General features: G+C 39.1%; 1 protein-coding gene across 1 annotated transcript; it reads right to left on the bottom strand.

Moving 5' to 3' along the window:
• Nucleotides 1–318: 318 nt before the first annotated feature.
• Nucleotides 319–25,525, bottom strand: LOC124126060. Its single transcript, XM_048390268.1, has 3 exons — nt 25,152–25,525; nt 22,421–22,522; nt 319–401 (listed from the first exon to the last, which is right to left on the bottom strand). The coding sequence occupies exons 1-3, from the start codon at nt 25,519–25,521 to the stop codon at nt 388–390; spliced, it is 486 nt and encodes a 161-aa protein (XP_048246225.1). The 5' UTR covers nt 25,522–25,525; the 3' UTR covers nt 319–387.
• Nucleotides 25,526–25,751: the final 226 nt, after the last annotated feature.

The following is a 25,751-nucleotide window of genomic DNA, read 5'->3' as shown; positions in this document are numbered from 1 at the left end:
GATCCTTTTTGTTCAGTTTCCAAAAGCAATAATACTGTTGCTTGATTGAAGGAGGCTGATCTCATTGTTCTCTTACAAAAGCGTTGAAAATCCACCAAAGCCAGTATACGGAATATACTTTTTGCGTTTCCAGTGTTGCATTTGCCATAACATAACTTTAGTTTATTTAAAACTTTCCAAATACATATTCAAATTTGTAAAAAGAAACTCAGTTCTTCAACAATTAGTGACACAATTTTCAGGAACTTTGAATGTGAAAAAAATACATAACAATGATCAACACTATGCATATTTTTATTATGGATGACCATAAAATGGATCAAGAAAACGCACTCATGGCGACAACAACAATACATATTCTTCTGGCAGTCTCACTTGCATAGCCCTTTACAGTCCTGGTGCTGAAAAGATAGTGGATTTACATCTTATGCAATTGTACATGCAACTGAAATACTGTTATTTTCTCTCTATTGTTTGCTGCTCATACAAAAATATGCAATGATTCATATATGTGTACTCATGATCCCCAGTATGATGGTTCAGCTCAATTTTGGTTGTGCGTTTAGAATCATTTATCAAAATACCAATGTCAATACACAACATAAGGTTTGAACACCTATGTTGTTGTCCCACTTTTTGTTGATTATTTCAACATTTCTCATCTGGGTAAGAAAGGGTGCTGACTCATTTTCGTTTCGACATGACTTCCCAAAACCCTTGATCAAAACGACGACGCATCGAAACTGACCATACCTCGTCTAACGAGACTACATCCAGTCGATCTGAATATTGGCCACGTTCCTTGGTTATAGAAGCTTGAGATAAAGAACCAATGAAATTGAATTTATTTGTAATTTCCACAGAAATCAGTCGTATCTGAGGAGAGGTTACACGTCACTAAACGTTGATCTGGCTCTCTCCTTGTAGAATATGCATGGGGACCGCAATCTGTCAGTCAATCTGCATAAATTAAAAGATTGACGCCTCAGTGCAAAAGACACTGACCCCATATAAGAGCATTGTCCATGACAGAGCATGTTTCCTGTCTGGCATGTCCGAAAATGACATTGAACTTGAACTGCTGTCAATCGATTTTCAATAAAGAAGGATGGTGTGGTCCAACCAACCAACACCTACCTCTTCACGTTCGTCCGAACATCAATCCCAATCAATTAAGACTGGTTACGGAAGCATTGGTGTGGAGGTCTATATCCCCAATCCACTCTGGTGCTACACCGGCCAAGTGTTTGGACATGGATCCACGTCCTGCCATGCCTCTGCTATTTGTAACCGCTGCAGTGACAAACACGAGGCCACTGACTGCAGAAAGGATGTGAAGTGTTCAAACTGCTGTTTGAACCATATGGCCTCACCTAAATTCTGTTTTGTGTGGAAACGCGAATCACAAATAATGAAAGTCAAAATCGAAAACAAACTCTCCTACCATGAAGCCAACCAGACGGTTGTTGGTACTACTACAACCACCTCTGCCATTTCTTACTCTGTCTCTCGTCCTCCTGTTACCACTGCCTCTATCGACTGTCAGACTGACCTGACATTGGTGAAGTCTGTTCCGCCACTGCCTACTGCGTCCTTACAAAAAACAGCTGTGAAACGTTCGTCTGTGACTCCACCCAAACCAAAAACTGTTAAAACTGTTGAGTCTCAGAGTCCCACAGAACCAGAAATTGTTAAACTTTTAAAAAAGGAAAAACATCATTGAAAAAGAAGCAGCAAAAACAACAGCTGAACAACACCAAAGGCCAACTCTCCTTTGGTGGTACCAGTAGAGGCCCATAATTCCTTTGGTCCTCTGGACCAAACTCCACATGATACCGATAGGAGCATTACAAAGTCTTCCTCACGTTCGCGTGATATTTCTCCCGTGGAAGCAATACCATGAATCCACAAAACAAACACAATGGAATTGAAGAGGTCTTAAGGAGAATTTAAATGAACTACATGTTTTATTCCAAGATTTAAAACCGTCAGCTCTTTGTCTCAAAGACACATATCTAACATATACAGATCTGTACACAGAGTACAGTTCTTAGCACCCGTTTCCCCCTCCTGAGGTTCTTCTATCCTAGTCAAGCAGGGCTCACTTAACTCACTCAATACAATAATTTGACACTACTTTAACCCCCTTTAATTATCTTAGTTATCACTCTAATTTAAAACAATTCAAAATGAAAAATATATCAAATAATTATTTTTTTTTAAATTGACAATTTAAGGAGCATTGATAGTAATATAAAAAATCCTTTGAGAAAAGTTGAATGATAATAGGTATCCTTCGAGACCTTTGTTAAAGGGACCATTTTCCAACAATACTTACAACTATTAATCTAACTGACGAACCACCTTCAACAAGGTGGAATGTTACAAAGACCAATTGGTCTTTATTCCAAACACTTTGTACTGAAAAACTAAACCCTGACAGTTTCAGGAATGTATTAATATGTTATATGATATTGGAGATGAGAGCATTCCTAAGTCCATACCAAACCCTCGTTAACGTAAACCATGGTTCAATAATAGTAAACAAGCTAGAAAAAATAGGAAGAAAGCTGAGAAATATTTCCGCCTTCATCCCAATGTCCACAACTTGTAAAACGCTAACATCACGTGCGCGAAGGCGCAGCTTTAAACAGAACAAACTCCAACCCTGTAGGAACTATATATCAAAAATTAATTCCCACACACTCATGTCCAAGGCGTGGAACATCATTCAAAAGATTTGGGGCAAAGGATCCAAATCTGGAATTCACAATCTCAAAGATGGTAATACAACTAACTACTAAATCCGAAATTTGCCAACAAACCTGGTGACACATTGGCAAACCATACCTCATCATCAAACTATAATCCTCAATTTCAGAGGTTTCAAAAACAGCAGGAAACGAAAATAGTCAATTTTAACCCTGATAATGATGAGGACTATAACAAAATGTTTACACTCCGTGAATTATATTCTGCCCTAGGGCAATCTCATAACACTGCAGCAGGAGCCCACCATATCCACTATCAGCTCCTGAAACACTTGCCCGATTCATGTTTGGAAACGCTGATATATAGTGAATATATTTGATGAAAAATGGACAACCGGAGATTTTTCGCCTTCGTGGCACAATGCTAATATCATTCCTATGCCAAAGCCTGGACGGGATCACACATATCCATCCAACTACCGTCCAATACCAATAACTAGCTGTGTTCGTAAAACCATGGAGCGCATGGTCAACAATCGATTTGTCTGGTACCTGGAGACCAATTACATCCTGAGTGACATCCAGTGCGGTTTCCGAAAAGAAGAATCAGAAGTACCATTGACAATTCGGTGCGTTTTGAATCGTTCATTAAAAATTCCATTGTCAACAAATAACATACTGTATCAATCATTTTGGACGTAGAGAAGGCATATGATACAACATGGAAACATGGTATTTTAGATGATTTCCATGAGTTTGGCTTGAGGGGTAGATTACCTAATTTCATTGCTCAATTATTAAACAACAGACAATTCAAGTACGAGTGGGCTGTACGCTATCTGATCATTTCGATCAATATCAGGGCATCCCTCAAGGCAGCAAGCATAATATCAGTCACACTTTTCAGCATCAAAATTAAGTGTCTCACTAAAGTATTAAACTATAGCATTGATGGTTCACTTTTTGTGGACAATTTCAACATTTCTTGTCGTGGTAAGAATATGAATACAATAGATAATAATTAAATATAATATCACCTTACCGTCTTCTGTCGTCTCCTCCCTGGCAGATGGTGAAGCCAGAGGTAGACCTCACTCTACCCCCAACTCAAAAAATCCGAAACAAATCCTTTGGTTTATCAACGAGCATACAACCAATTATGAACTCAATATAATTCTCAAAGGTGTATTTTTACAGGCGAGTCCAAGGATGGTTGAAAGGTTGCAAGTGCCACCATCATTGGATCCGGAACTGTCTCCTCAAATATACAAGATTCTATCTAGTTCAGTTGTTACTGCTGAGGTCAAAAATACCTTTACAGCTTTGTCTTATATTAAACCAATCTAAAAAGTTCATAATCATCTCCATCTTCATTGATTCGGGCACTTAAAAGAGTCTCCTCAAATCATCCTATAATCCTTGACATTCTAGAACTTTTCAATGATCTTTCTACTGGCCAATGTGACATCGTCTTTTGCTGGCTGACAAGTCATGTAAATATAATAGGTAACTCAAAAGCCGATGCTGCAGCTTTTGGCAAACCATTATCTCCATTACTTATCCCGTACAGCGATTTCAAACCAACTATTAAAAGTTATACTTGGGATCTGATGCACATAAGATGGGACACCCAGGTAGGAAGCAATAAAACCTATAATCGGTCATACCTACTTGGGTTGTCAGTCAAAACATGACGAGGTCGTAATATCTGCTTAACTCAGATGAGGTAGAGCCTCCTAAGTGCATCCCTTGCGATGAAAGGTTCTGCATCAAGCATATATTGCTTGATTGTGTGAACGTTGCAATCACAAGGGATTCATTCACATTATCAAAGCACTCCATGGTTTTACAAACACAGCTAGTTAATGATATTGGAGTTGAATGGATCTGTGTGATCCCGTCCAGGCTTTGAAATAGGAATAATAATAGCATTGTGCCACGAAGGAGGAAAATTTCCATATTTCATCAAATATATTCAGTAACGTTTCCAAACATGAATCGGGCAAGTGATTTGGGGGCTGAAAGTGGATGATGTCGGCTCCTGCTGCAGTGTCATGAGCTTGCCTTGCCCTAGGGCAGTATATAATTCATGGAGTGAAAATGTTTCGTTATATTCCTCACCATTTTCAGAGTTAAAATTGACTTTTTTCTTTTCCTGCTGATTTTGAAAACTCTGGAATTGAGGATTATAGTTTGATGATGTGGAATGGTTTGCCAAAGTTTCACCAAATTTGTTGGCAATTTCGGATTTAGTAGTTAAAAGTATATTACCATCTTTGAGATGGTGCACTCCTAATTTTGACCCTTTGCACTTAATCTTTTGAATCATGTTCCACACCTTAGACATGGGTGTGCGGGAATTGAATTCGGATACATAGTTCCTCCAGGATAGAAGTTTATATTGTTTTAGGTTGCGTCTCTCTTCAGCCCCAGTAATTCTAACGTTATTCAAGTTGTGAATAGTTGGATGTCGATGGAAATATTATTCGGCTTTCTTCCTATTTTTCCTAGCTTGCTTATCAAAGTTGTAAAGGAGGCCAAATTCTTGGGCCTTATTTTCGATAGCTATTTAACCTCTTCCACATATTAAATACCTTAAAGCTAAATGTTTGAAGGCACTCGATTTATTAAAAGTAGTTTCTGATTGAAAATGGGGAGGGGATCAAACAACCCTCTTACACTTGAAGAGGTCACTCATCTGTTCAAAAATTGATAACGTCTTCATCGTCTATGGCGGAGCCTGCAAAAATAATTTAAAGAAACTAGATACTCTCTATCATCAAGGCCTGAGGCTTTGCCTTGGGAGCCTTTAGAACGTATCCCATTCACAGTCTGTATGTAGAAGCGGGTGAACCTTCTCTTAAAAAACGCCGTCTGAAATTAACTTTACAATACGTCACTAAATTATACTCTAATCAGTCAAATCCAGTTTTTAAATAGCGTCTTTAATCCTCTTTAGCAAGATATTTACAATAAACAATCATCTCTTCTTCCACCACTTTGAATCAGAATCCAATCTGCCATATCTGCTGCTAAAATGAAACTGCAAGATATAGCTCTCTCTCAACTGTTGTCATCTCCTCCTTGGCAAATGGTAAGGCTAGAGGTAGACATCACATTAACCAAATAAATGAAATCAGACACCAATCAGCTAATTTACCAACGAGAATAAAATCAATTAAGAGACAAATTTGACACTTATAAATCTATATTTACTGATTGATCCAAAGACGGTGGTGCTGTTGCTTGTGCCACTGTCACTGGACCGAGAACAATATCCTCACGATTACCTAATAACAGTTCCATCTTTACAGAAGAAATGAACGCCATTTTTACTGCACTATAATATATCATCAACAAGTCTTAATATAAACAGTTCATTATTTTTTTTCTGATTCATTTTCGCGCCTTCAGGCAATTAAAACTATGGCTTCGAAGCATCCACCTTTAATCCAAATTCTTGAATTAATTAATGATCTTGCTACTAGCCAATATAACCTTGTCTTTTGTTGGTTACCAAGCCATGTTGGTATCACTAATAACACAATGGTCGATGCTCCTGCAAAAGCAGCACTCAACAAATCTGTGACACCACTTCTGATCCCATACAGTAATTTTAAGGCTAGTATTAGATGTTACATCCGAGATCTAATGCAAAAGAACTGGGGCACCCAGGTAGGTATCAATAAATTACATTAAATTAAACCAAATATCGGTTACATCAACTGGTTGTCAGTCCAGATTTGAAGAGGTCGTTATGCGATGATGTCATATTGGCCAAAGCAGATATACACACGAGTATTTGTTGAAAGGTGAAGATCGTTCGTTTTTTATCCCTTGTGATGAAAGAATCACGGTCACGCATTTCCTGCTTGACTGCATTGATTTTTCCCTCACAAGGGATGACTATTTCAAAGTTTCATTCTTCAAGGAACTTTTTTATCTTAGTTCTCATTTAATTATCGGTTTTTTAAAGGAAATTGAATTATAACATAAATTGTGAATGATATATTCTGTATATAATCAGTGTTCTTAGAATTAGTTGAATAAAATTAATAACTGAGATTGTTAGTGGCTGTATCCTCGAAGGGGGTTAAAGTAGTGTAAAATTATTGTCCCCCCTGAGAGAGTATGTAAGACCACGTCTTTCAAATTATATCTATTTGTACCTTTTTTTAAATCATAGCATATGTGTTGTTTTACTATTTGCTAAATTTGCAAATAATCGCCAACAGCTGAAGGTATTATGTAAATCCGGCTGGGGTCCATGCAGGTAGCAAAAGTACTGGAAGTCCCCATGGGGCCTAGCATGGTGATCTCTCTTCAGTGGCTGGTGACCTATAGCTCATATCTTGTATTGTTACATATGAGGTTATATTTGTATGGATATCATCTAGTTCTAAATATAATTCGTGATAAATCTAGTTAATCTAGTTATATGACTGTCCATCGTTGACAGGCTTTTATTTGGTCTAAATATATGTCTTATTAAGTACTTCTCGTCACGATATGGCTGAAATATTGCCGATGTGACGTTAAATATTAACTCAGTCACTCCTAGCTTGTTTACTATTATGATCGAACTTTGGTTTACGAATATAAGGGTTTTCAGAGAACTTAGGATTGCTTTCGTCTCCCATATCATTTAATTTTTCTGGAAAAAAGTTGTATTGGATCAGGAACACTCCTGAAACTGTCAGGTTTTAGTTTTTCAGTACAAAGTGTTTGGAATAAAGACTAGTTGGCCTTTGTGAAGTCAGACAGATTAATAGTTGTTAGTATTGTTGGAAAATGATCACTTCCACAAAGGTCATCATGGACCGACCATTCGAATTCATTTAAAATATTTGAATCTGTCAGTAAAAGATTCAGGGCAGAGTATGTGCCAGTGGCATGATGAAGATACGTGGCATTACCATCATTGAAGATGCATATATCATTATTTGAGATAATAGCTTTTAGGACTTTTCCCTTATTATTTGTGGAGTCTGAGACTCAACTTTTTGACAGTTTTTTTGGAGTTGTCACAGCTGTCTTATGATAAGAGAGATTTTGTACAGTTTTGATGTTTATGATTTTGGGAATCACGTTTCCACACAGGACAGGGTTTGGAAGAGGCCATTTGGTTCCCACCGCAGTTTGCACACTTCACATCCCTTCTGCTGTCAGTGGCCTCTAGCTTGTCAGCGCAGCGACAACAAACAGCAGAGGCATGGCAGGACTTGGATCCATGTCCAAACGCTTGGCATGTGTAGCACTTGAGTGGCTAAAGTGATGACGTAAATCCCGCCGGGGTATCATGCAGGACGCAGAGGTACTGTAAGTCCCCATGATCCCCAGCGAGGTGGCCTAGCTTTGGTCACTGGTGGCCTATAGACTGTGTTTTAAAACTGTATATATAATATAGAATGCTGAAATATGTTCCACATCTTGTTTTTAAATAAAACTTTGCATAAAAAAACTAAATTGTAAAGATATTAACCTGGTCTCATTGCTACATGGCTGAAACAATGCGGATGCGACATTAAATTTTAACTCACTCACTATTGTCATCCATGGTTCTTGGTATAACCCTAAACATGTGTATTTGCTGTCATTCACTTGAAGCTCAGTTACAGAATTTATTACAGGTATAATTAGTGGTAGCACCACTAACATTACCTTGCAAAGGTTCCCATTTGGCATTTCTTGTGTCTGGGATAATTATATAATGTTATGTAATATGCACGTGGTATCTCAGGAAGAGGAGTGGTCATTCCTCGCAACAGAAAATATGTTGATTGATTGATCACTGTTATCTTGCACAGTGGATTTGTCAAAAGTAAGTGTTTACACGTGATACTAAAGCAGACGGAATACACCCATATCTGGGCGTGAAGTGCCGATGTAAAAACAACATACTTTGTTCAAAGGATTAGCCAATAATACGTTGATTGATTAATCATTGTTTTCTAACAATATGTTTATAAAGAACCGTGGCCATAATGACAATGGTTGTCACGTGGGCCTTCTCGGTTGACCTTTCAGCCTTGACATCTATGTGAAACACCTGAAAGAAACTTAGTGATCAGCTGAGAAACGAACACATAATTTCCCGAAGCGCTATATCTATTTTTAAAAATTTGATTGTTGCAGAGACACCTGACATCGAGTTTTTTTGTACAGCTGCAGAGGTATGGGACATTGTGAGAAAGTTTAACTGGTTCTGTTTCTTGTTGTGGCTCAGTCACTGGTATGGGAGTCAACCGCAGCGGTAACAAACAGCAGAGGCATTGTAGGATTTACATCCATGTCCAAACACTTGGCATGTGTAGCACCGGAGTGGACTGGGGATGTACACCTCTACTACAATGCTAGAGTAACATGCTTTGATCGATTGCGGAATTTTCGAACGAGCGAAAGTGAAGGGATAGGTGACATTCAAACTATTTAGGGTGAAGCCCACATGTCAAAAAAGAATTAAAAAAAATTGAAGAAAAAGCCAATGCACTCAAGCATTTAGAGGTGCCCTCTCCTACAACAGCCATGATAGAGGTTCATATTCTTCTTATATTATCTAATGGAATTGCAGAGGAATAAGGAACAGCTTCAATGATTTACAATTATTAATTCAGGATTATAAACCATCAGCACTATGCTTACAAGAGACCTACTTTAAAAATACAGATTTACTTGACATCAGACAGTATGATACATATCATTTCTATTCACCTCCAGCCGCTAAAGCCACTGGAGGTTCTTCTGTCGTTGTGAGGAAGGGTATTATACACAGCCTCGTTCCTCTTAATTCGCATCTTCCAGTTGTTGCTGTTAGGTTAATTTTAAACTTTGTTTTCGCATTATGTTCTCTATATGTACCACCATCTTCCCCTCTTCACATACCTGATTTTCAAGCTATATATCACCAGCTCCCAAAGCACTGTATCATTATGGGAGATCTAAATGGGCATAGTCCACTTTGGGGAAGTGATGCTACAAACAGTAAGGGAAGATATTAGACGACTTTATTTCTAACAAGGACTTTTTTACATACATAATTTTCGATCACCATTTGACTTTTCTGCCTCACATTAAATATTTGAGGAATAAATGTCTGAAGGCCCTGGACTTACTGAAAGTTGTCTCAAACTCTAAGTGGGGAGGAGATTAGAAAACCCTGCTTAAACTATACATAGTACTTATCCGCTCCAAACTAGATCATGGCTTCATCATTTATGGTGGAGCTTGTAAAAGTAATTTAAAAATTCTAGATCATATTCACTATAAAGGCCTGAGGCTTTGCCTTGGAACCTTCCAAACTTCGCTGATACAAAGTCTGCATGAGGAGGCTGATGAGCCGTCCCTTAAACAGCGTTGCATTAAATTATCTTAGCAATATATACACAGTAAAAAAAGTGTTGCACCCCCACATTAATACGTTTGATACATCACAACATTTAAAACGCCCGACTCTGGTTTTAATGGTAGGTATTCCTTGGGGATCTGATGTTAAATGTGTAATGTTTTCGGAGGGAAGATGATCACCAAAACGTAGCAATCAGCACGTGAATTGCATGGTGCATGACATTTGCAGATTGCAGTATCTTCTTAAGCTCAACATCGCCTATAAAAGATGTTCTCTGACAGCCCAGTTTATTGTAACCCACAATGCCGGGTAGACGATTGTCAGAAGCAGTCAAGTGGCAGATTATTGGCCTTTTATGGAGCAGGTCTTTCGTTCAAGGAGATTGGCAGAAGAACCGGACATCACTACTCAACAATAAGCCGTTTGGTCAGAAAACACGAACAAACTAATGATGTAAGGAATCGCAGACCCTCTGGCAGACCACGTAAGACCACAGTTATAGATGACAGAGCGTTGTTGAGGGTGGTAAGGCGTCATCCATTTGCTACAAGCACAACCTTGAAACGTCTTTTGCTTCCTCGTCAACAGTTCAGTATCCAGACCGTGAGAAATCGTCTTAAAGCTGCAGGGTTGAAGTCCAGAAGGGTTATCAAGCGACTAAACTCACAGACAACCACAAACGACTACGTCTAGCCTGGTGTAGACTGAGACAGAACTGGAACTTGAGGTCCTGGAGAAGAGTCCACTGGTCGGACGAAAGCAGGTTCCTTCTGCATGTTGTGGATGGCAGAGTGAGAGTATGGAGGCGTCCTGGAACAGCTTATACTGCAAGAAACATCATGCCAACTGTACCATATGGAGGTGGATCTGTTATGGTCTAGGGATGCTTCTCATTTGATTGTAAGCTTGATTTAGTGACCATACGAGGCAACTTGACAGGGGAGCGCTACATCCAAGAGGTGCTGAATCCAGTTGTGGTGCCCCATTTTGACAATCATCCACTGGCCACCAGACCGATATTCATGGATGACAATGCCAGACCACATCGTTCACGAGCTGTGACCCAGGTTATCCACAACAATGCTCTGACGCAGATTCCATGGCCAGCAATGAGTCCAGATCTGAATCCTCTGGAACATGTATGGGACATTTTGGGACGCCTGATTTATCGTCGGGACCCTCCTCCACAGAACTTGCGTGAATTGGAAGCAGCATTACACGAGTGGCAGCAGCTGCCCATGGAGCGATTCCAACGTCTGGTGAGGAGTATGAGACGAAGACTTCCAGCTGTGATCCAAGTGCTTGGTGGAAGTTCTCGATATTGACTTACTGTGTTCGTCAAATCTCCATATGACATTCTTACCCTATTGGATGAATTTGGTCACTAAAAATTATTGAGATGTCACCATACTTAATGCGTCTTCGTTGTTCGTTCATTTTTCGTAAAAGTTCAGCATGAGATTATTACATGCCATAAGGTCATGGAATACCCCATTTAAGTTCATTGTATAGACAATACACTGGTTTGTTGGTATACACGAAATCCTGGTTATATAATATTAATTCGGTTATCTTTACACCCTTTCAAAACACCCCTCCATGAAAAAGTATAGGGGGTGCAACACTTTTTTTACTGTGTATATATGTCTCAAATTACGTTCTGTCACGCTGATGATTGTGTTTTAATCCTCTATACGAAAATCTCTACCAAACAAAATCATCTCTTATTCCACCTCTTTGAATCAGAATACAATCTCATATTTCTGCTGTGAAAATAAATCTTGGAAACATTGTCCCCACTCAGTGTTTCTCTTCTCCACCATGGCAGTTTGCAAAGCCTGAGGTGGACCTAACATTAACCAAACTAAAGAAATCTGACACAAACCAACTAATTTATCAACAACAATATAATGAATTACGAAAAAAATATTATACTTACAAATCTATATATACAGATGTATCCAAAGATGGTGAAGAGCAACCTCCTCGTGGTGCGTGCTGGGTAGTGCTAATAGCTCTTCCCCCATGTGGAACAGGGGCAGAATATTTCCACAGCACCCCATTGCTGGTCGTAAAAGGCGACCGAATTGGGCAACCTGTTTGCCGTGGGTTGCGCCCCTGTGTCGGCGGAGGACGAGAGTCTGGTAGTTGAGGGCACTGGTTCCAGGAACAGTGTTCCTTTGCCCAACACACAACTTTGACCCTTACTTCGCCTAGACGGGTGGTAGAATGGGCCCGGTTCTATCAATCGGCTGGTCATGCCAAGCCCTGTGCATTAATTGTATTTGCACAAATTGTATTTTTGACTTCTCTTTACACTTTAGGTCTTGGCCAAATTTGTTTATAAAACCCAATTTGATATTGAACTACATGTATTTTTTTAATTGCCTAGAGTCTTATGCCCAGAAGGCTGTGGCTCATGGGCCAATCTGGTGGATTGATTAATTTTTAGTTAATCTACTTGAGTATACCATCTCAGTATCCTTGGTGCTGCCAGCTGGAGACCCACTGGCATATGGCATTCTCTTTATGATACTCCGTGGTGGGTGGGGAGCTGGGATGGTGAAACCTCTATTATTAACCAAGGCTCAACACTAAAAACACAAACGAGCATTGGATGAATGTTTGTCCTCTGATGAGGATAGTACCTCAAACAGACCTGATAACTGGAACAGATTTGTGGTGGTATCTTCTGCTGATTGGGAACCGTCAAATTAAATCATTTGCAACTTCAAAAGCAATTGATGGCTTAGTTGGTAACGTGCAAACTGTTAAAAAGATTTGATCTGGCTTTCTTTTGATTGAGTGTAAAACGGCAAAACAATCTGCTGCTCTTCTAAACACAAAACACCTCGTGAATACTGAAGTTTCAGTTTCACCGCACAAGACTCTGAACAGTATTAAAGGCATCATCACAGACCGGGACCGTTGCCTCTCGGATATGAGCGAATCGGAAATAGCAGCAGAACTGCAAGGTCAAGGTGTGACAACTGTGAAACGTTTACGTCTAAGTGAAATGGAGAGACTGTGCAAACAAATACATGCTTACTTTCTTTTTCCCAGCCTAAACATCCTAAATGTATCAAAAGAGGAGACTGAAACATCGGGGTGGAACAATATATTCCAAATCCACTTTGATGTTACAAATGTCAAAAGTTTGGCCATGGTGCCCAGTCTTGCAGGAATCGCATGACATGTTACAGATGATCGCATGAAATGTTACAGATGTGGTAAAGAAGCCCATGAGGGTTCTGATTGTATGACACCTCCAAAATGCGTTAACTGCTCCGGAGACCATATATCTTCATCAAAGTCATGTCCATGCTGGAAGCGTGAATATAATAAAATCAGAGATAGTCAAAATCAAGTTCATACAATGATGCAAAACTTTTGCTAAATGCCTCCATCCCTCAAACAGCAGGTATGTCCTACTGTGCAGTGGTTTCTCTACCTCTTACGAAATCTGTTCAGTCTGTTGCATGTCAAACAGATATTACTTGGATATCAACAGAAAAATATTCCGTATTTCGGTCAAGTATTTCTTCCCCGACAAATGATGCTCCACAATCAGCGCCTGTCTCAACACCATCACTGGCGACTGAAACAACTCCAACACATTCCCCTGTTGTCAAAAATGACAGCAAAAAGATAGATTACTCTAAAACTTCAGATCATGTGCCAAAGGGTCAACGCGACCCCATACAGATTTATAATCACTTTGAAACCTTGGAGGACATGGATGTCTCTCCTCATCCTAATGGGCGCAACAGAAGTAAGTCGCCTAGAAATAGGAGACGTAGACCTCCGGTTCATCCACCTATAACTTGAACGTCATGAATCCACTTATTCAGTGGAATTGCAGAGGTCTCAGGACCAATTTTAATGAATTACATTTATTAATTCAAGATTTTACGCCATCAGCAATATGTCTCCAGGAGACATAGCTCAAAGAGACTGACAACTTTGATTTGCCTCAGTACAGTTCCTATCATTCATTCGGCAAATCCAGTCATTCGAAAACCATGGTTTGATCTAGAGTGCAAACAGGCTAGAAAGTGTCGGAAAAAAGCGGAGAAATATTTCCGCCGACATCCAACTGTACATAATTTGGATTGTGTTAAAATCACAAATGCCAAGGCACGCCGTAATTAAAAAAGAATAACCGTAAGTCTTGGAGCACTTATGTGTCTAAAATAAATTCTTGCACGCCGATATCCAAGGCGTGGAACATGTTTGCAAAAATTAAAGGTAAAGGCTCAAAATCGACTGTCCACCATCTAATGGAAGGTGACCATTTATTGACAGATAAAATGGACATTGCTAATAAATTGGGCGAGACCCTGGCCAAACACTCTTCATGGACAAATTATGATCCCAAGTTTCAAACATATCAGAAACAACAGGAAAAGAAGAGGGTTGATTTTACTTCTCAAAATGGAGAAGATTATAATGAGGTATTTTCGCTCCACGAGCTAAATACTGCACTTGGTCAAGCGCAAGACACTGCAACGGGAGAGGATAATATTCATTATCAACTCCTGAAGCATTTATCTAATTCATGTTTAGAGACGCGTCTTGATATATTTGATCAGATATGGACGTCAGGAAATTTTCCTCCTTCATTGCGTAATGCTATAGTTGTCCCCATACCTAAACCTGGTTGGGACCATAGTGATGCATCTAATTATAGACCAATATCACTAACTCGCTGTGTGTGCAAAACCATGGAGCGAATGGTAAACAATCGACTGGTGTGGTACTCGGAAACTAATAATCTTATAAGTAACATACAGTGTGGTTTCCGTCAGAATAGAAGTACCATTGACCATCTGGTACGTTTAGAATCCTTTGTCAAAAATGCAGTTGTCAATAATAAGCATGCATTATCAATCTTTTTTTATTTAGAAAAAGCGTATGATACCACTTGGAAGCATGGTATTCTAAAAGATTTTTACATAATTTGGGGTTTAGAGGCCGTTTGCCTCAAATTATATCTCAATTTTTAACAGACCGACAATTTCGGGTTCGTGTGGGTTCCACCCTGTCTGACCGTTATAATCAGGATCAGGGTGTCCTACAAGGCAGTATGTTGTCTGTTACTCTGACAGACTATCAATCTTGATGTTAAACAAAGGTTTTAAAAAATTCCATTGATGGTTCACTTTTTGTGGACGATTTTAATAGTTCATGTTGTGGAAAAAATATGCGTATCATCGAGAGACAGTTACAGCTATGTCTCAACAAAATAAAAAAATAGTGTCTTGAAAAAGCTTTTGAAGACCTTAAACCAAAGACCAATTGTATTCATTTTGGAAGGAAATACAAGCACCACAAAGATCCAGAACTATTTTTACATGGCACTCCTATCAAGGTTGTAAAAGAGGCCAAGTTCCTGGGCCTCATTTTCGATCACCACTTAACTTTTAAGCCGCATATTAACTATTTTAAAACTAAATGCCTTAAGGCTCTAGATTTGTTGAAAGTTGTTGCCAATACAAAGTGGGGAGGTGATCATACAACCCTCCTCCACTTGTATAGGTCTCTGATCCGCTCTAAATTAGATTATGGCTTCATCATTTATGGTGGAGCCTGTAAGAGCAATTTACAAAAATTAGATTCCATTCACCATCAGGGCCTAAGACTATGTCTTGGCGCATTTCGAACGTCTCCTGTGGATAGCTTATATGTAGAAGCTGATGAACCATCCTTGAAGCAATGGCATATCAAATTATCGCTTAAATACATTGCAAAATTACGTTCTAACCCGTTAAACCCTGCATATAACTGTATATTTAACCCGTTAAACCCTACATATAACTCTATTTCAACCTCTTTACGAGGACCTTTTTCATAGTAAGCCTAAGCTGGTCCCACCACTAGGGATTCGGATAAAACCCCACATTACAGCTGCACATATTGATATAGATAATATCTCTCCTTTCAGGCTTCTGTCTTCCCCTCCTTGGCAACTTGTCAGACCGGAGGTGGACTTGACTCTCACACAATTTAAAAAACAAGACACAAATCAATTAGTATATCAGCAAGAATATTTACAAGTTAGAGCTAAATACGACTCCCACCATTCAATTTTTACAGATGGATCCAAGGACGGCAGCACAGTCTCCAGTGCTGCTGTCATTGGATCCAAAACCGTCTCATCCCGCTTACCAGACCATAGCTCCGTTTTCACCGCTGAAGCAAAAGCAATATTAACTGCTTTTGAATATATCCAAAAACAGTACAGTTGTAAACGGTTCATCATCTTTTCAGATTTACTTTCTTCTCTACAGGCAATCCAATCGAGCTCTTCACAACATCCATTCATTTTATATATTTTAGAATTATATAATGACCTTGCTACTGGCCAATACGACATCGTCATTTGCTGGTTGCCCAGTCATGTTGGAATCACGGGTAACACTATGGCTGATGCTGCAGCAAGGCAGCTCTCAACAAATCTGTGACACCACTTCTTTTACCATACAGTGATTATAAACCTATAATTAGATCTTACATCCCTGATCTGATACCTACTTGGGTGTCCCACTTCTTTTGTATCAATAAATTACATGAAATTAAACCAAATATTGGTTACACCTACTTTGGCTGTCAGTCCAGATTTGAAGAGGTCATTATGCGACGATGTCGTATTGGCCATTCGAGATACACGCATGAGTATTTATTGAAAGGTGAGGATCCTCCGTTTTGTATCCCTTGTGATGAAAGAATCACTGCTTGAATGTCCTGCTTGACTGTATTGATTTTTCCATCACAAGGGATAAATATTTCAGTGTAAAAACAGTAAAGGACCTTTTTAGTACTAGGTTTTTTAAAGGAAATAGACCTTATTCATAAATTTTGATGTATATACTGTATTGTTTTAAAAATTGGTAGTGCAAAATTCATAACTTAGATTGTTAGTGGCTGTACCCTCGAGGGGGGTTGAAGTAGCGTAAAATTATTGTCCCCCTAAGAGGGTATGTAAGTCCCATATCATTCAAAGTATTTTTCTGCATGCCAGGTGTTTAAACGTAGAATATTTGTCATTTTAGTGTTTGGCTTAATTGGTACACTGTCGCCAGTGACTGAAGGGATGATATGAATCCTGCCGGGGTCCATGCAGGAAGCAAAGGTACTGTAAGTCCCCATGGACCTTAGCATGGTGATCTAGCTCCGGTTGCTGTCGATCTCTAACCTATCTTTATATTGTGTTGTTCACTGATACTTGTTACTTTTATATATTCTCAACTAGTTTTAAATAGACTCTGTGATATTCTAGTTATTGTACTGTCCATCGTTAACAGCTTTTTATATTGTATTAATTTATGTGTTATTAATGTACTTCTCGTCACGATATGGCTGAAATACTGCCGATGTCACGTTAAATCTTAACTCACTCACTCACTCACTGTTGCCAGCACCACTGTCATTGAATCCAGGACTATCTCATCCCGATTAATAAATAACTGTTCTATTTTTAAGAATTTTAAACGTAGTATTTTCATCATTTTAATAGAAGGCTTAACTGTCGCCAGTGCCTGAAGGGATGATATAAATCCTGCCAGGGTCCATGCAGGAGGCAAAAGGGTCTGTAAGTCTCAATGGCCCCTGATATGGTAATCTCCCTTTATTTACTAACGATCTCCAGCCCTTTTTTTTATATTGTGCTGTCAACTCCTTCGTCCTGCTTTTAAATGTTCCTCAAGTAGTTTTACATCTTATCTATGAAATTCTAGTTATCGTACTGTCCTTCAATGACAGGTTTTTATAAAGTTTAAATTTATGTATTGTTATTGTATAACTTCTCATCATATTGAAATACTGCCAATGTGACGTTAGATATTAACTCGCTTACTCACACTCAAGTGCCTCCATAATATCACCTACTCTCATTACTTAAATGCTTCCCTTTCCGAGCGTCACGGCTATGGAGCTGAGACAAAGTAATTAGGGTCCAATAAAAACAATGCTCCGTCAAAATTCAACACATTCACTTAAAGTCGTACACCGTGTTGCACACGGATGTCACACGCGTGGCGTTCATGTTCCACAGGAATGACCAATGGGGTGCACACAGGTTGCCCAACGCGTTGCCCATGCATGCAAAGGGAATGAACTTCTAGGCAGTAGTGTATATTCGAGTATGTGTCTCAATGTGTATAAAAGCTGCTTAGAGCCCTATGCCTAGAAGGTGGTGGCTCATGGGCCAATCTGGTGATGCTGACCTACGAATTCTGTCCTTCTCCAATTGATTGTCATGGGCTTATCCACCCTGACCTTTATTTGGTAGAATACTATTGCTGTTTATGTCAAATTTGCTGGAGTATACCACCCCTTTATCCCTGGTCTTTGCAGCTTGAAGATCCGCTGCAGCAAAAGACTGTCCTTGTTGACACTCCATGGTGGGTGGGAAAATGGGGTGCAGAATTACTTTCCTTTTGTCATGGTGTGGTCCAACCGACCAACACCCACCTCTTCACTTTCGCCCGAACGACTGTCCCTGAATCTATCAAAGCTGGTTATTGTAACATCGGAGTGGAGGTGTATGTCCCCAATCCACTCCGGTGCTACATATGCCAAGCGTTTGGACATGGATCAAAGTCCTGCCATGGCAACAGACTGCAGGAGGGACGTGAGGTTTCAATTGTGGTGGAAACCATATGGCTTGTGCATCATCCTGCCCTGTGTGGAAACGTGAATCACAAGTTATTACAGTCAAAACTGAACATAATCTCTCTTACCGCGAAGCTAAGAAGAGGGTTGTATGGCTCACTGCAAGCACTTCCAACATCTCCTACTACTGCTGTGTCTCGTCCTCATGTCATTACTGATGGGTTAAGTCTGTTCAGCCACTTCGTGCTGCTTCAATCCAAAAACTGTCAAAAATGTTGAGTCTTCAGACTAAAATAACACCTGAGCCAGAACCAGTAAAAACTTTGGAAAAGAAGCAGCAAAAAGAACAGCTGCAAACACCTAGAGGTCCCAGTAGAGGTCCATAACTCCTCTGGTCCTCTGGACATGGAGGTAACTCCATCCCAATGCGAGGGTAATTGGAGTACTACAAAGTTTTCCTCACGTTCGCTTGACATTTTACCCGCGGAAGCACCACAATGAATCCATAACACATAACACAAAGGAATTGCAGAGGTCTTAAGAAGAATTGTAATGAAATACATCTTTTAATCCAAGATTGTAAACAGTCAACATTTCGTCTTCAAGAAACATATCTAAAAAACACAAATACATTTGATATCCATCAGTATTGTTCTTACCATTCGTATTCCCCTCCTGGTCATAACACTACAGGAGGTTCTTCTATCCCGATGTAACAGAGCATAATTCATAGCCCTGTTCCACTTAACACTACTCTACAAGCTGTTTCTGTCGTGGTAGTTTCAATGTAGTGTTTACACAGTGTTCACTGTATCTTCCACCTTCCTCAACTTTCCGTCAATCAGATCTTCAGACCTTGTACGATCAGCTCCCGAAGGCCTGTATCATTATGGGCGATGTAAACGGTCATAATCCCCTTATGGGGAAGTACTGATACAAATAATAATGGAAATGTCCTTGAAGCTTCTATCTCAAACAATGATTTATGCATCTTCAATGATGGTAATAACACATATCTTCATCCTGCCATTGGCACATACTCTACCCTAGATCTCTCACTGACAGATTCAAATATATCAAATGAATTCCAATGGTCTGCCCATGATGACGGTACATTATTTACAACTATTAATCCGTCTGATAAACCGCCTTCAACAAGTTGGATCTTTACAAATGCCAATTGGTCTTTATTCCAAGCACTGTGGACTGAAAAACTAAAACCCGAAAGTTTCAGGAATATTCCTGATCCAATACAACATTTTTCAGATATATTAAATGTTATTGGAGACGAAAGCATTCCTAAGTCCTCTGCAAACCCTCATGGAAGTAAACCATGGCTTCGTAATGATTGTAAACAAACCAGGAAAAATATGAAGAAAGCTGAGAAATATTTCTGCCGACAACTGTCCACAACTTGAATAACATTAAAATCACGAGCGCTAAAGCGAGACATACATTTAAACAGCATAAACGTCAATCCTGTGTCGAAAATTTATTCCCGCACACCCATGTCCAAGGTGTGGAATGATTCAAAAGATTAAGTGCAAAGGATCCAAATCTGGAGTTCACCATCTCAAAGATGGAACGCATGGTCAACAATCGATTTGTCTGGTACTTGGAGACCAATAACATCCTAAGTGACATCCAGTGTGGTTTCCGAAAGAATAGAAGTATTCATTGACCATTTGGTGCGTTTAGAATCATTCATTAAACATTCTATTGTCAACAAACAACATACTTTATCAATCATTTTCGATCAACAGAAGGCATATGATACGTGGAAACATGGTATTTTAAAAGATGTGCATGAATTCGGCTTCAGGGGCAGATAACATCAGTTCATATCTCAATTATACAACAGAAAAGTACGAGTGGGCTCTACCCTGTCTGATAATTTCGATCAATATCGGGGCGTCCCTCAAGGCAGCAAACTATCAGTCACACTTTTCAGCATCCAAATTAATAGTCTCACTTAAGTCTTAAGCAATGGGGTTGATGGTTCACTCTTTGTGGACGATTTCTTGTCGTGGTAAGAATATGAATACAATAAAAAGACAGCTACAGCTCTGTCTTAACAAAATTAAAAAATGTGCCGATGAAAACGGCATCAAAAGGAAGATGGCACATTGGATCCAGGACTGTCTCCTCAGGAGTAACAGATATTAGTACTTACTGCTGATGCCAAGGCTATCCTAACAGCTTTTACCTTTATCAAACAGCTTTAATCTTTATCAAACATCATCAGACTCGCTGACTTGGTTGATGCGTGGATCGATGGTCATGATATCAATCACTGGATTCTCTGGTCCAGAGTCGATTATTTACAGATTGCCGTCAATAGCTGAGTGCGGCGTTAAACAACAAACCAACTAACCAAATCAAACATAAAAAACAATCTACAAATTTCATAATCTTCTCTGATTCGTTTTCTTGCCTTCAGGCACTTATAATTGTCTCAACATATCATCTTATAATCCTTGATATTTTAGAACTCTATAATGATCTTTCTACTGGCCAATGTTACATCGTCTTTTGCTGGTTACCATGTGATGTAGGCACAATAGGTAACTCAACAGCCGATGCAGCTAAAGCAGCTCTTGACAAACCGTTACCTCTACCAATGATTCCGTACAGTGATATCAAACCAACCTTCGAAAGTTTACTAGGGATCTCATGCAAAAGAGTTGGGACACCCAGGTAGGAAGCATTAAACTTCTCGAATTAAAAGAAACAATTGGTCATACCCACTTGGGTTGTTAGTCAAGACATGACGAGGTCATTTTACAACGATGTCATATTGGCCAAAGTCGGTTTACACACGAATATGCTTAAGACGGATGAGGACGAGCCTCATAAGTGTATCCCTTGTGATGAAAGGTTCACCGTCAAACATACATATTGCCTGACTGTGTTAACTTTGCAATCGCAAGGGATTCACATTATCTAAGCATAAATCTGAAGATCTCTTTTCCTGTTTCAGCGGCATCTCATCTTAAATTACTGAAAGTTATTGGTCATTATGATAAATGTTAAATATGTATGTGGATAAGTAAATGCTTGTGTGTATAAACGGACATCATTAAAGGCTCTGTCCATGAGGTTAAAGTACATGTACTGTAAAATTATTGTTCCCCTGTGTTATGAAATTATCATCAACCAGTGTTTTTTTGAGCCAACTCATTGCTGAGTATTTCTTTTAATTGTTGGCTGGTATAGTGCACAACTAGTCCCCATGATCCCCAGCTAGTTGGCGTAGCTTTGGTTACTGGTGACCTATAGTCCTCGGTTTAAAACTGTATACATGATATTGCAATACTCAAATATGTTTCATAATTTTTTTCAAATATAACCGTGCATTAATAACTAAATTGTGAATATATTAACTTGGTCTCGTCGCTATATGGCTGAAATAATGCCGATGCGATGTTAAATTTTAACTCATGCATTCACTAGTGCTTGTTCTACCTCCTTAATACCGCGAGGCAGGCAGGGTAAAAACAAGTACCATCATTTAACGTTTTACAGTATAAGGCGCCCCGGGATTGACTTTCTGCTCTCCGGGTGGGCGCTATACCAATAGACTACAGAACGGTTTTTAAAAAAAAAGAAACTTGACTATCTTATGTTATGGGCGAGGACTTTCATTAATCACCTTATGGTGCCAAGGAAATAAGATAAAGTGATATTATTCCTTACAGTATTTCTTTTTTAACAGCTGCAACATCACAATGCTAAATAATTTTTGACTTACCAGAAAGGCAACAGATTTCCCCACTAGAACACTCTGGGGTTCCGAAATCGTCACGGTCACCAGGACAATCAGGCAGGCACACGCCACTGCTTACTCCACACGCTGAAATAGTAGAGACAAACAGTATACGTCACCTCGAATGTTACTGGTATTCTTGAGACAATATATCATATCATCATACTGTGTTAACAGGATCTATGCAATAACATAATCTCAGTTCATGTTTTTAAGAGAAAATGAATTCGTACTTCGTAATTGCAAAGTATTGGAGAAGATCAGAAATCCTGCGTTGTCAACCAATGAGGAAAATTAGACTGAGTTGTCACCCCGAACAAATCTCCACTTCCAGCGCGTTCAATCGAAACGGTATTTATTTCCATAATAATATTGAATAATGTGGGGGATTTTGTATTACAAAAGATGTTTGACAAAGGCAAACTAAAAATTAAGAAGTATAATTTCTACGTCATTTGCACATTCCCTAATATTTAAACAAATCATATTGATCATGAGAGCTACACTATCGTGAATCACTAAAGTTCACTGAAAACATTATTTTTCTTAATTTATGAAATTATTTATTAATGATTTCTATCCTAATGATGAACTTTACACTTTACACCGTCAAAAAATATTTGAGATACACTTCAACATTCAGGGAAATGGATTTGTCTATAGTTTCTTCGGATACTCACCATAGCTAATGATAATAAACATTTTTGTCCGAACACTAGTGGTGTAGATTGTTAATTCAGTCTTTATTTATTCAGTATCACTTTGTGATGAGAGGCGATTGCAAATTGCACACATAACAACCATCTTTAAATACTTTGTCAATCAGAGACACAACAATACCGTTTGCTGCTCCTGATTAAAACAAGACAAGAGTAAGATATTAAGATGAGTGAGTGAGTGAGTGAGTTGGGTTTAACGCCGCTTTTAACATTATTCGAGTTATATCGCGGCGTGTCAGCTTAATGTGGGAAGAAAGCCCGAAGTGATGCAGGTCTCGGACGTTTACCACTTCGGTGAAACCCACGAGCACGGGTATGGTGCTGACAAACCAAGAAACATAAATGGGGTGGACCGCGATTCGAACCCACAATCATAGGTTTCTGGCGTGCCCAAGGGACGCAACTCTGCACAGCGAATCGCGGCGCCTTAGACGACTGGGCCACCCGTGCCCCCTTATATTAAGATGAAGAAGAATACAATACCTAATTAAATACATTTATAAGACGTGATAGGGACTTGTCGTGTGGTGGTTCACTTTGCTGTTTATAGCATTAGCAATTTATTTAAGTCTTACCATAGCTAGACCAATTATTGTAGAAAATAATATAGTACTGAAAAAAAATGATTTTAAATCATGCACGTACATCATTAACAAGATATGAAGTAATGGAATCTATAAATAATTTGATAAATAATACATAAATGCCCGACAGAGAAATATGATAAAAGGGTTTCATTTGACATTAGAAAGACGTTTTTTCTCTACAGTTAGTTTTTGAAAGTAGTTACCTGATTCATATTTGTATTGATAACGTAACATATCAAGAATTTCAATATGTGACATCAATGCTGACAGCAAGTTTGTTTATTGGCTGTGTTATACTGTTGTCGTATTATATTATTATAAGGTTGGCAATAGTACCATGGCACTGTTTTTAAATATAAGATAGCTACGCGATAAACCACAAAGAACAATGAAGAAGGAAGCGTGGTTTATTTCACAATAAACATATTCCAAACAACATATATTGAACAATGTTATTTTTTAGAGGGAAGTGTCCAGGAAATTGTTTCCCATAGACGCAGTGCTCGATTAATTCACCCCAAAGAGGTATGACAACCGGTATAAGGAGAAAAGGTACAGGATTTAGAGAATATGCGGGAAATAAAGATTTAACCCCCTTTGTCGTACAAAGAACTTGTCCTACATTTTATTTAGGGAGTCATCATTATTAACAATTGGTAAATATTTTTAAAGAATGTACATTTAATCAACATCCTTAAAGAGGGTGAACATAATGTTGATATCTCATGTAAGAAATAAACGAAACGTGGTCGTTATCGTACAATAAAACATTGCGCCCCCATGGTTTCTTCTCCCTGCAGTTTATTTATGGTAAGATAAACAACTCTCACTTGTCGTTTGTTTCGTAAATAACGAACCAAATGTCCAAGCCATAATAAGGACCCTATCCGGCCCACAAAAGGCCCCAATAAAAGTAAACTTTGAAAGCAGGTCTAAACAGGTTTTTCTTGTTCACACTATCAAGTCAAGTTATCATTATTTCAGACTCTATGCAGTGATTTAATCACCAGCCCCCTTCCCAACAAAAACATAATTTAAAAAAACAGCGTTTTTGGCCCCTTACCTTAAGCAGGTCGTTAAAGCTAGCCAACACCACTGATCATGCAATAATTTTGTCAGACGTTCGGTCAGGACTTTCACAAAAAAAGCTCTTCAAATCTTGGTCATTTTAGCAACAAATCGGTATTTAATATTCACATAAATCAATGCTAGTTCTAAACACTTGTGATCAAGTTCATGACAACGTCACCAGCAAACTCATACAGCTAATGCCATCAGAGTATAGTGTAGTGCATTATTTTGCTAAAACCTTAATGGTGTCTCTTGTAAGCTAAATCGTGGGACACGAATAGTGTCTAAATCATCACACCACACGATTTGACTAGTTACATACATGTTCATGACACTTACGCATTGGAGTCGTAGGAGTCGTTGGCGTCGTTGGAGTGGTTGGAGATGTTGTAGAGGTTGTCGCTTCAGTCGATGCAACAGTCATTTCTGTAGTTGTTGGTGGACACAGGAACTCTCTGGCACACTTTGTTATTTGTTCTCTGAATGCGCAAAGTCGGCGACAATGAAATGAAGAAGGTGCCTGACAGTGACATGACCTACATGATGACTCAGTGTCAGCGAATTGACGACACACGGCTGCTGCGCTGAGCCGTACATTTGCCTGACAGCCATGACGATATGTACACACTTTGCGCCTGGTCGCTGCTTCATGGACGATCAGCAAACAGGCAACAAGAAGGAGTACGCCTTGAGCACCAGAGAACCTCATAGCGTCTTTTTAGACTTTCTGAAGTGTCTATAAAACTCACAAAGACCATTTTTATAGAGAGATTGGTCACGCCCATAATAATATATTATACATGTGAGGTATTTCTCCTGCAAATGAGGCGTTTCCTAAACAAGTAAGCATAGGGTCAGGTGTTTTCTAAGCGCCACGCCTCATCTTGTGGCCGGGTCACGTGTTTTCTGAACGCCACGCCTCATCTTGTGGCCGGAAAG

The sequence above is a fragment of the Haliotis rufescens genome, unplaced genomic scaffold, assembly GCF_023055435.1.
Source record: "Haliotis rufescens isolate VD_foot unplaced genomic scaffold, xgHalRufe1.0.p SCAF_89, whole genome shotgun sequence".
Classification (NCBI taxonomy): domain Eukaryota; kingdom Metazoa; phylum Mollusca; class Gastropoda; order Lepetellida; family Haliotidae; genus Haliotis; species Haliotis rufescens.
Note: the sequence above shows the minus strand (reverse complement) of the source record. Positions and strands in the feature narration are given on the sequence as shown.

Excerpts from the sequence above, each read along its gene's own strand:
- LOC124126060 (XM_048390268.1), bottom strand. The coding sequence starts at position 25,521 with ATGAGGTTCTCTGGTGCTCAAGGCGTACTCCTTCTTGTTGCCTGTTTG. Across the intron at positions 22,523-25,151 it reads GACTCCTACGACTCCAATGC|CGTGTGGAGTAAGCAGTGGC; the intron begins GTAAGTGTCATG and ends CTACTATTTCAG.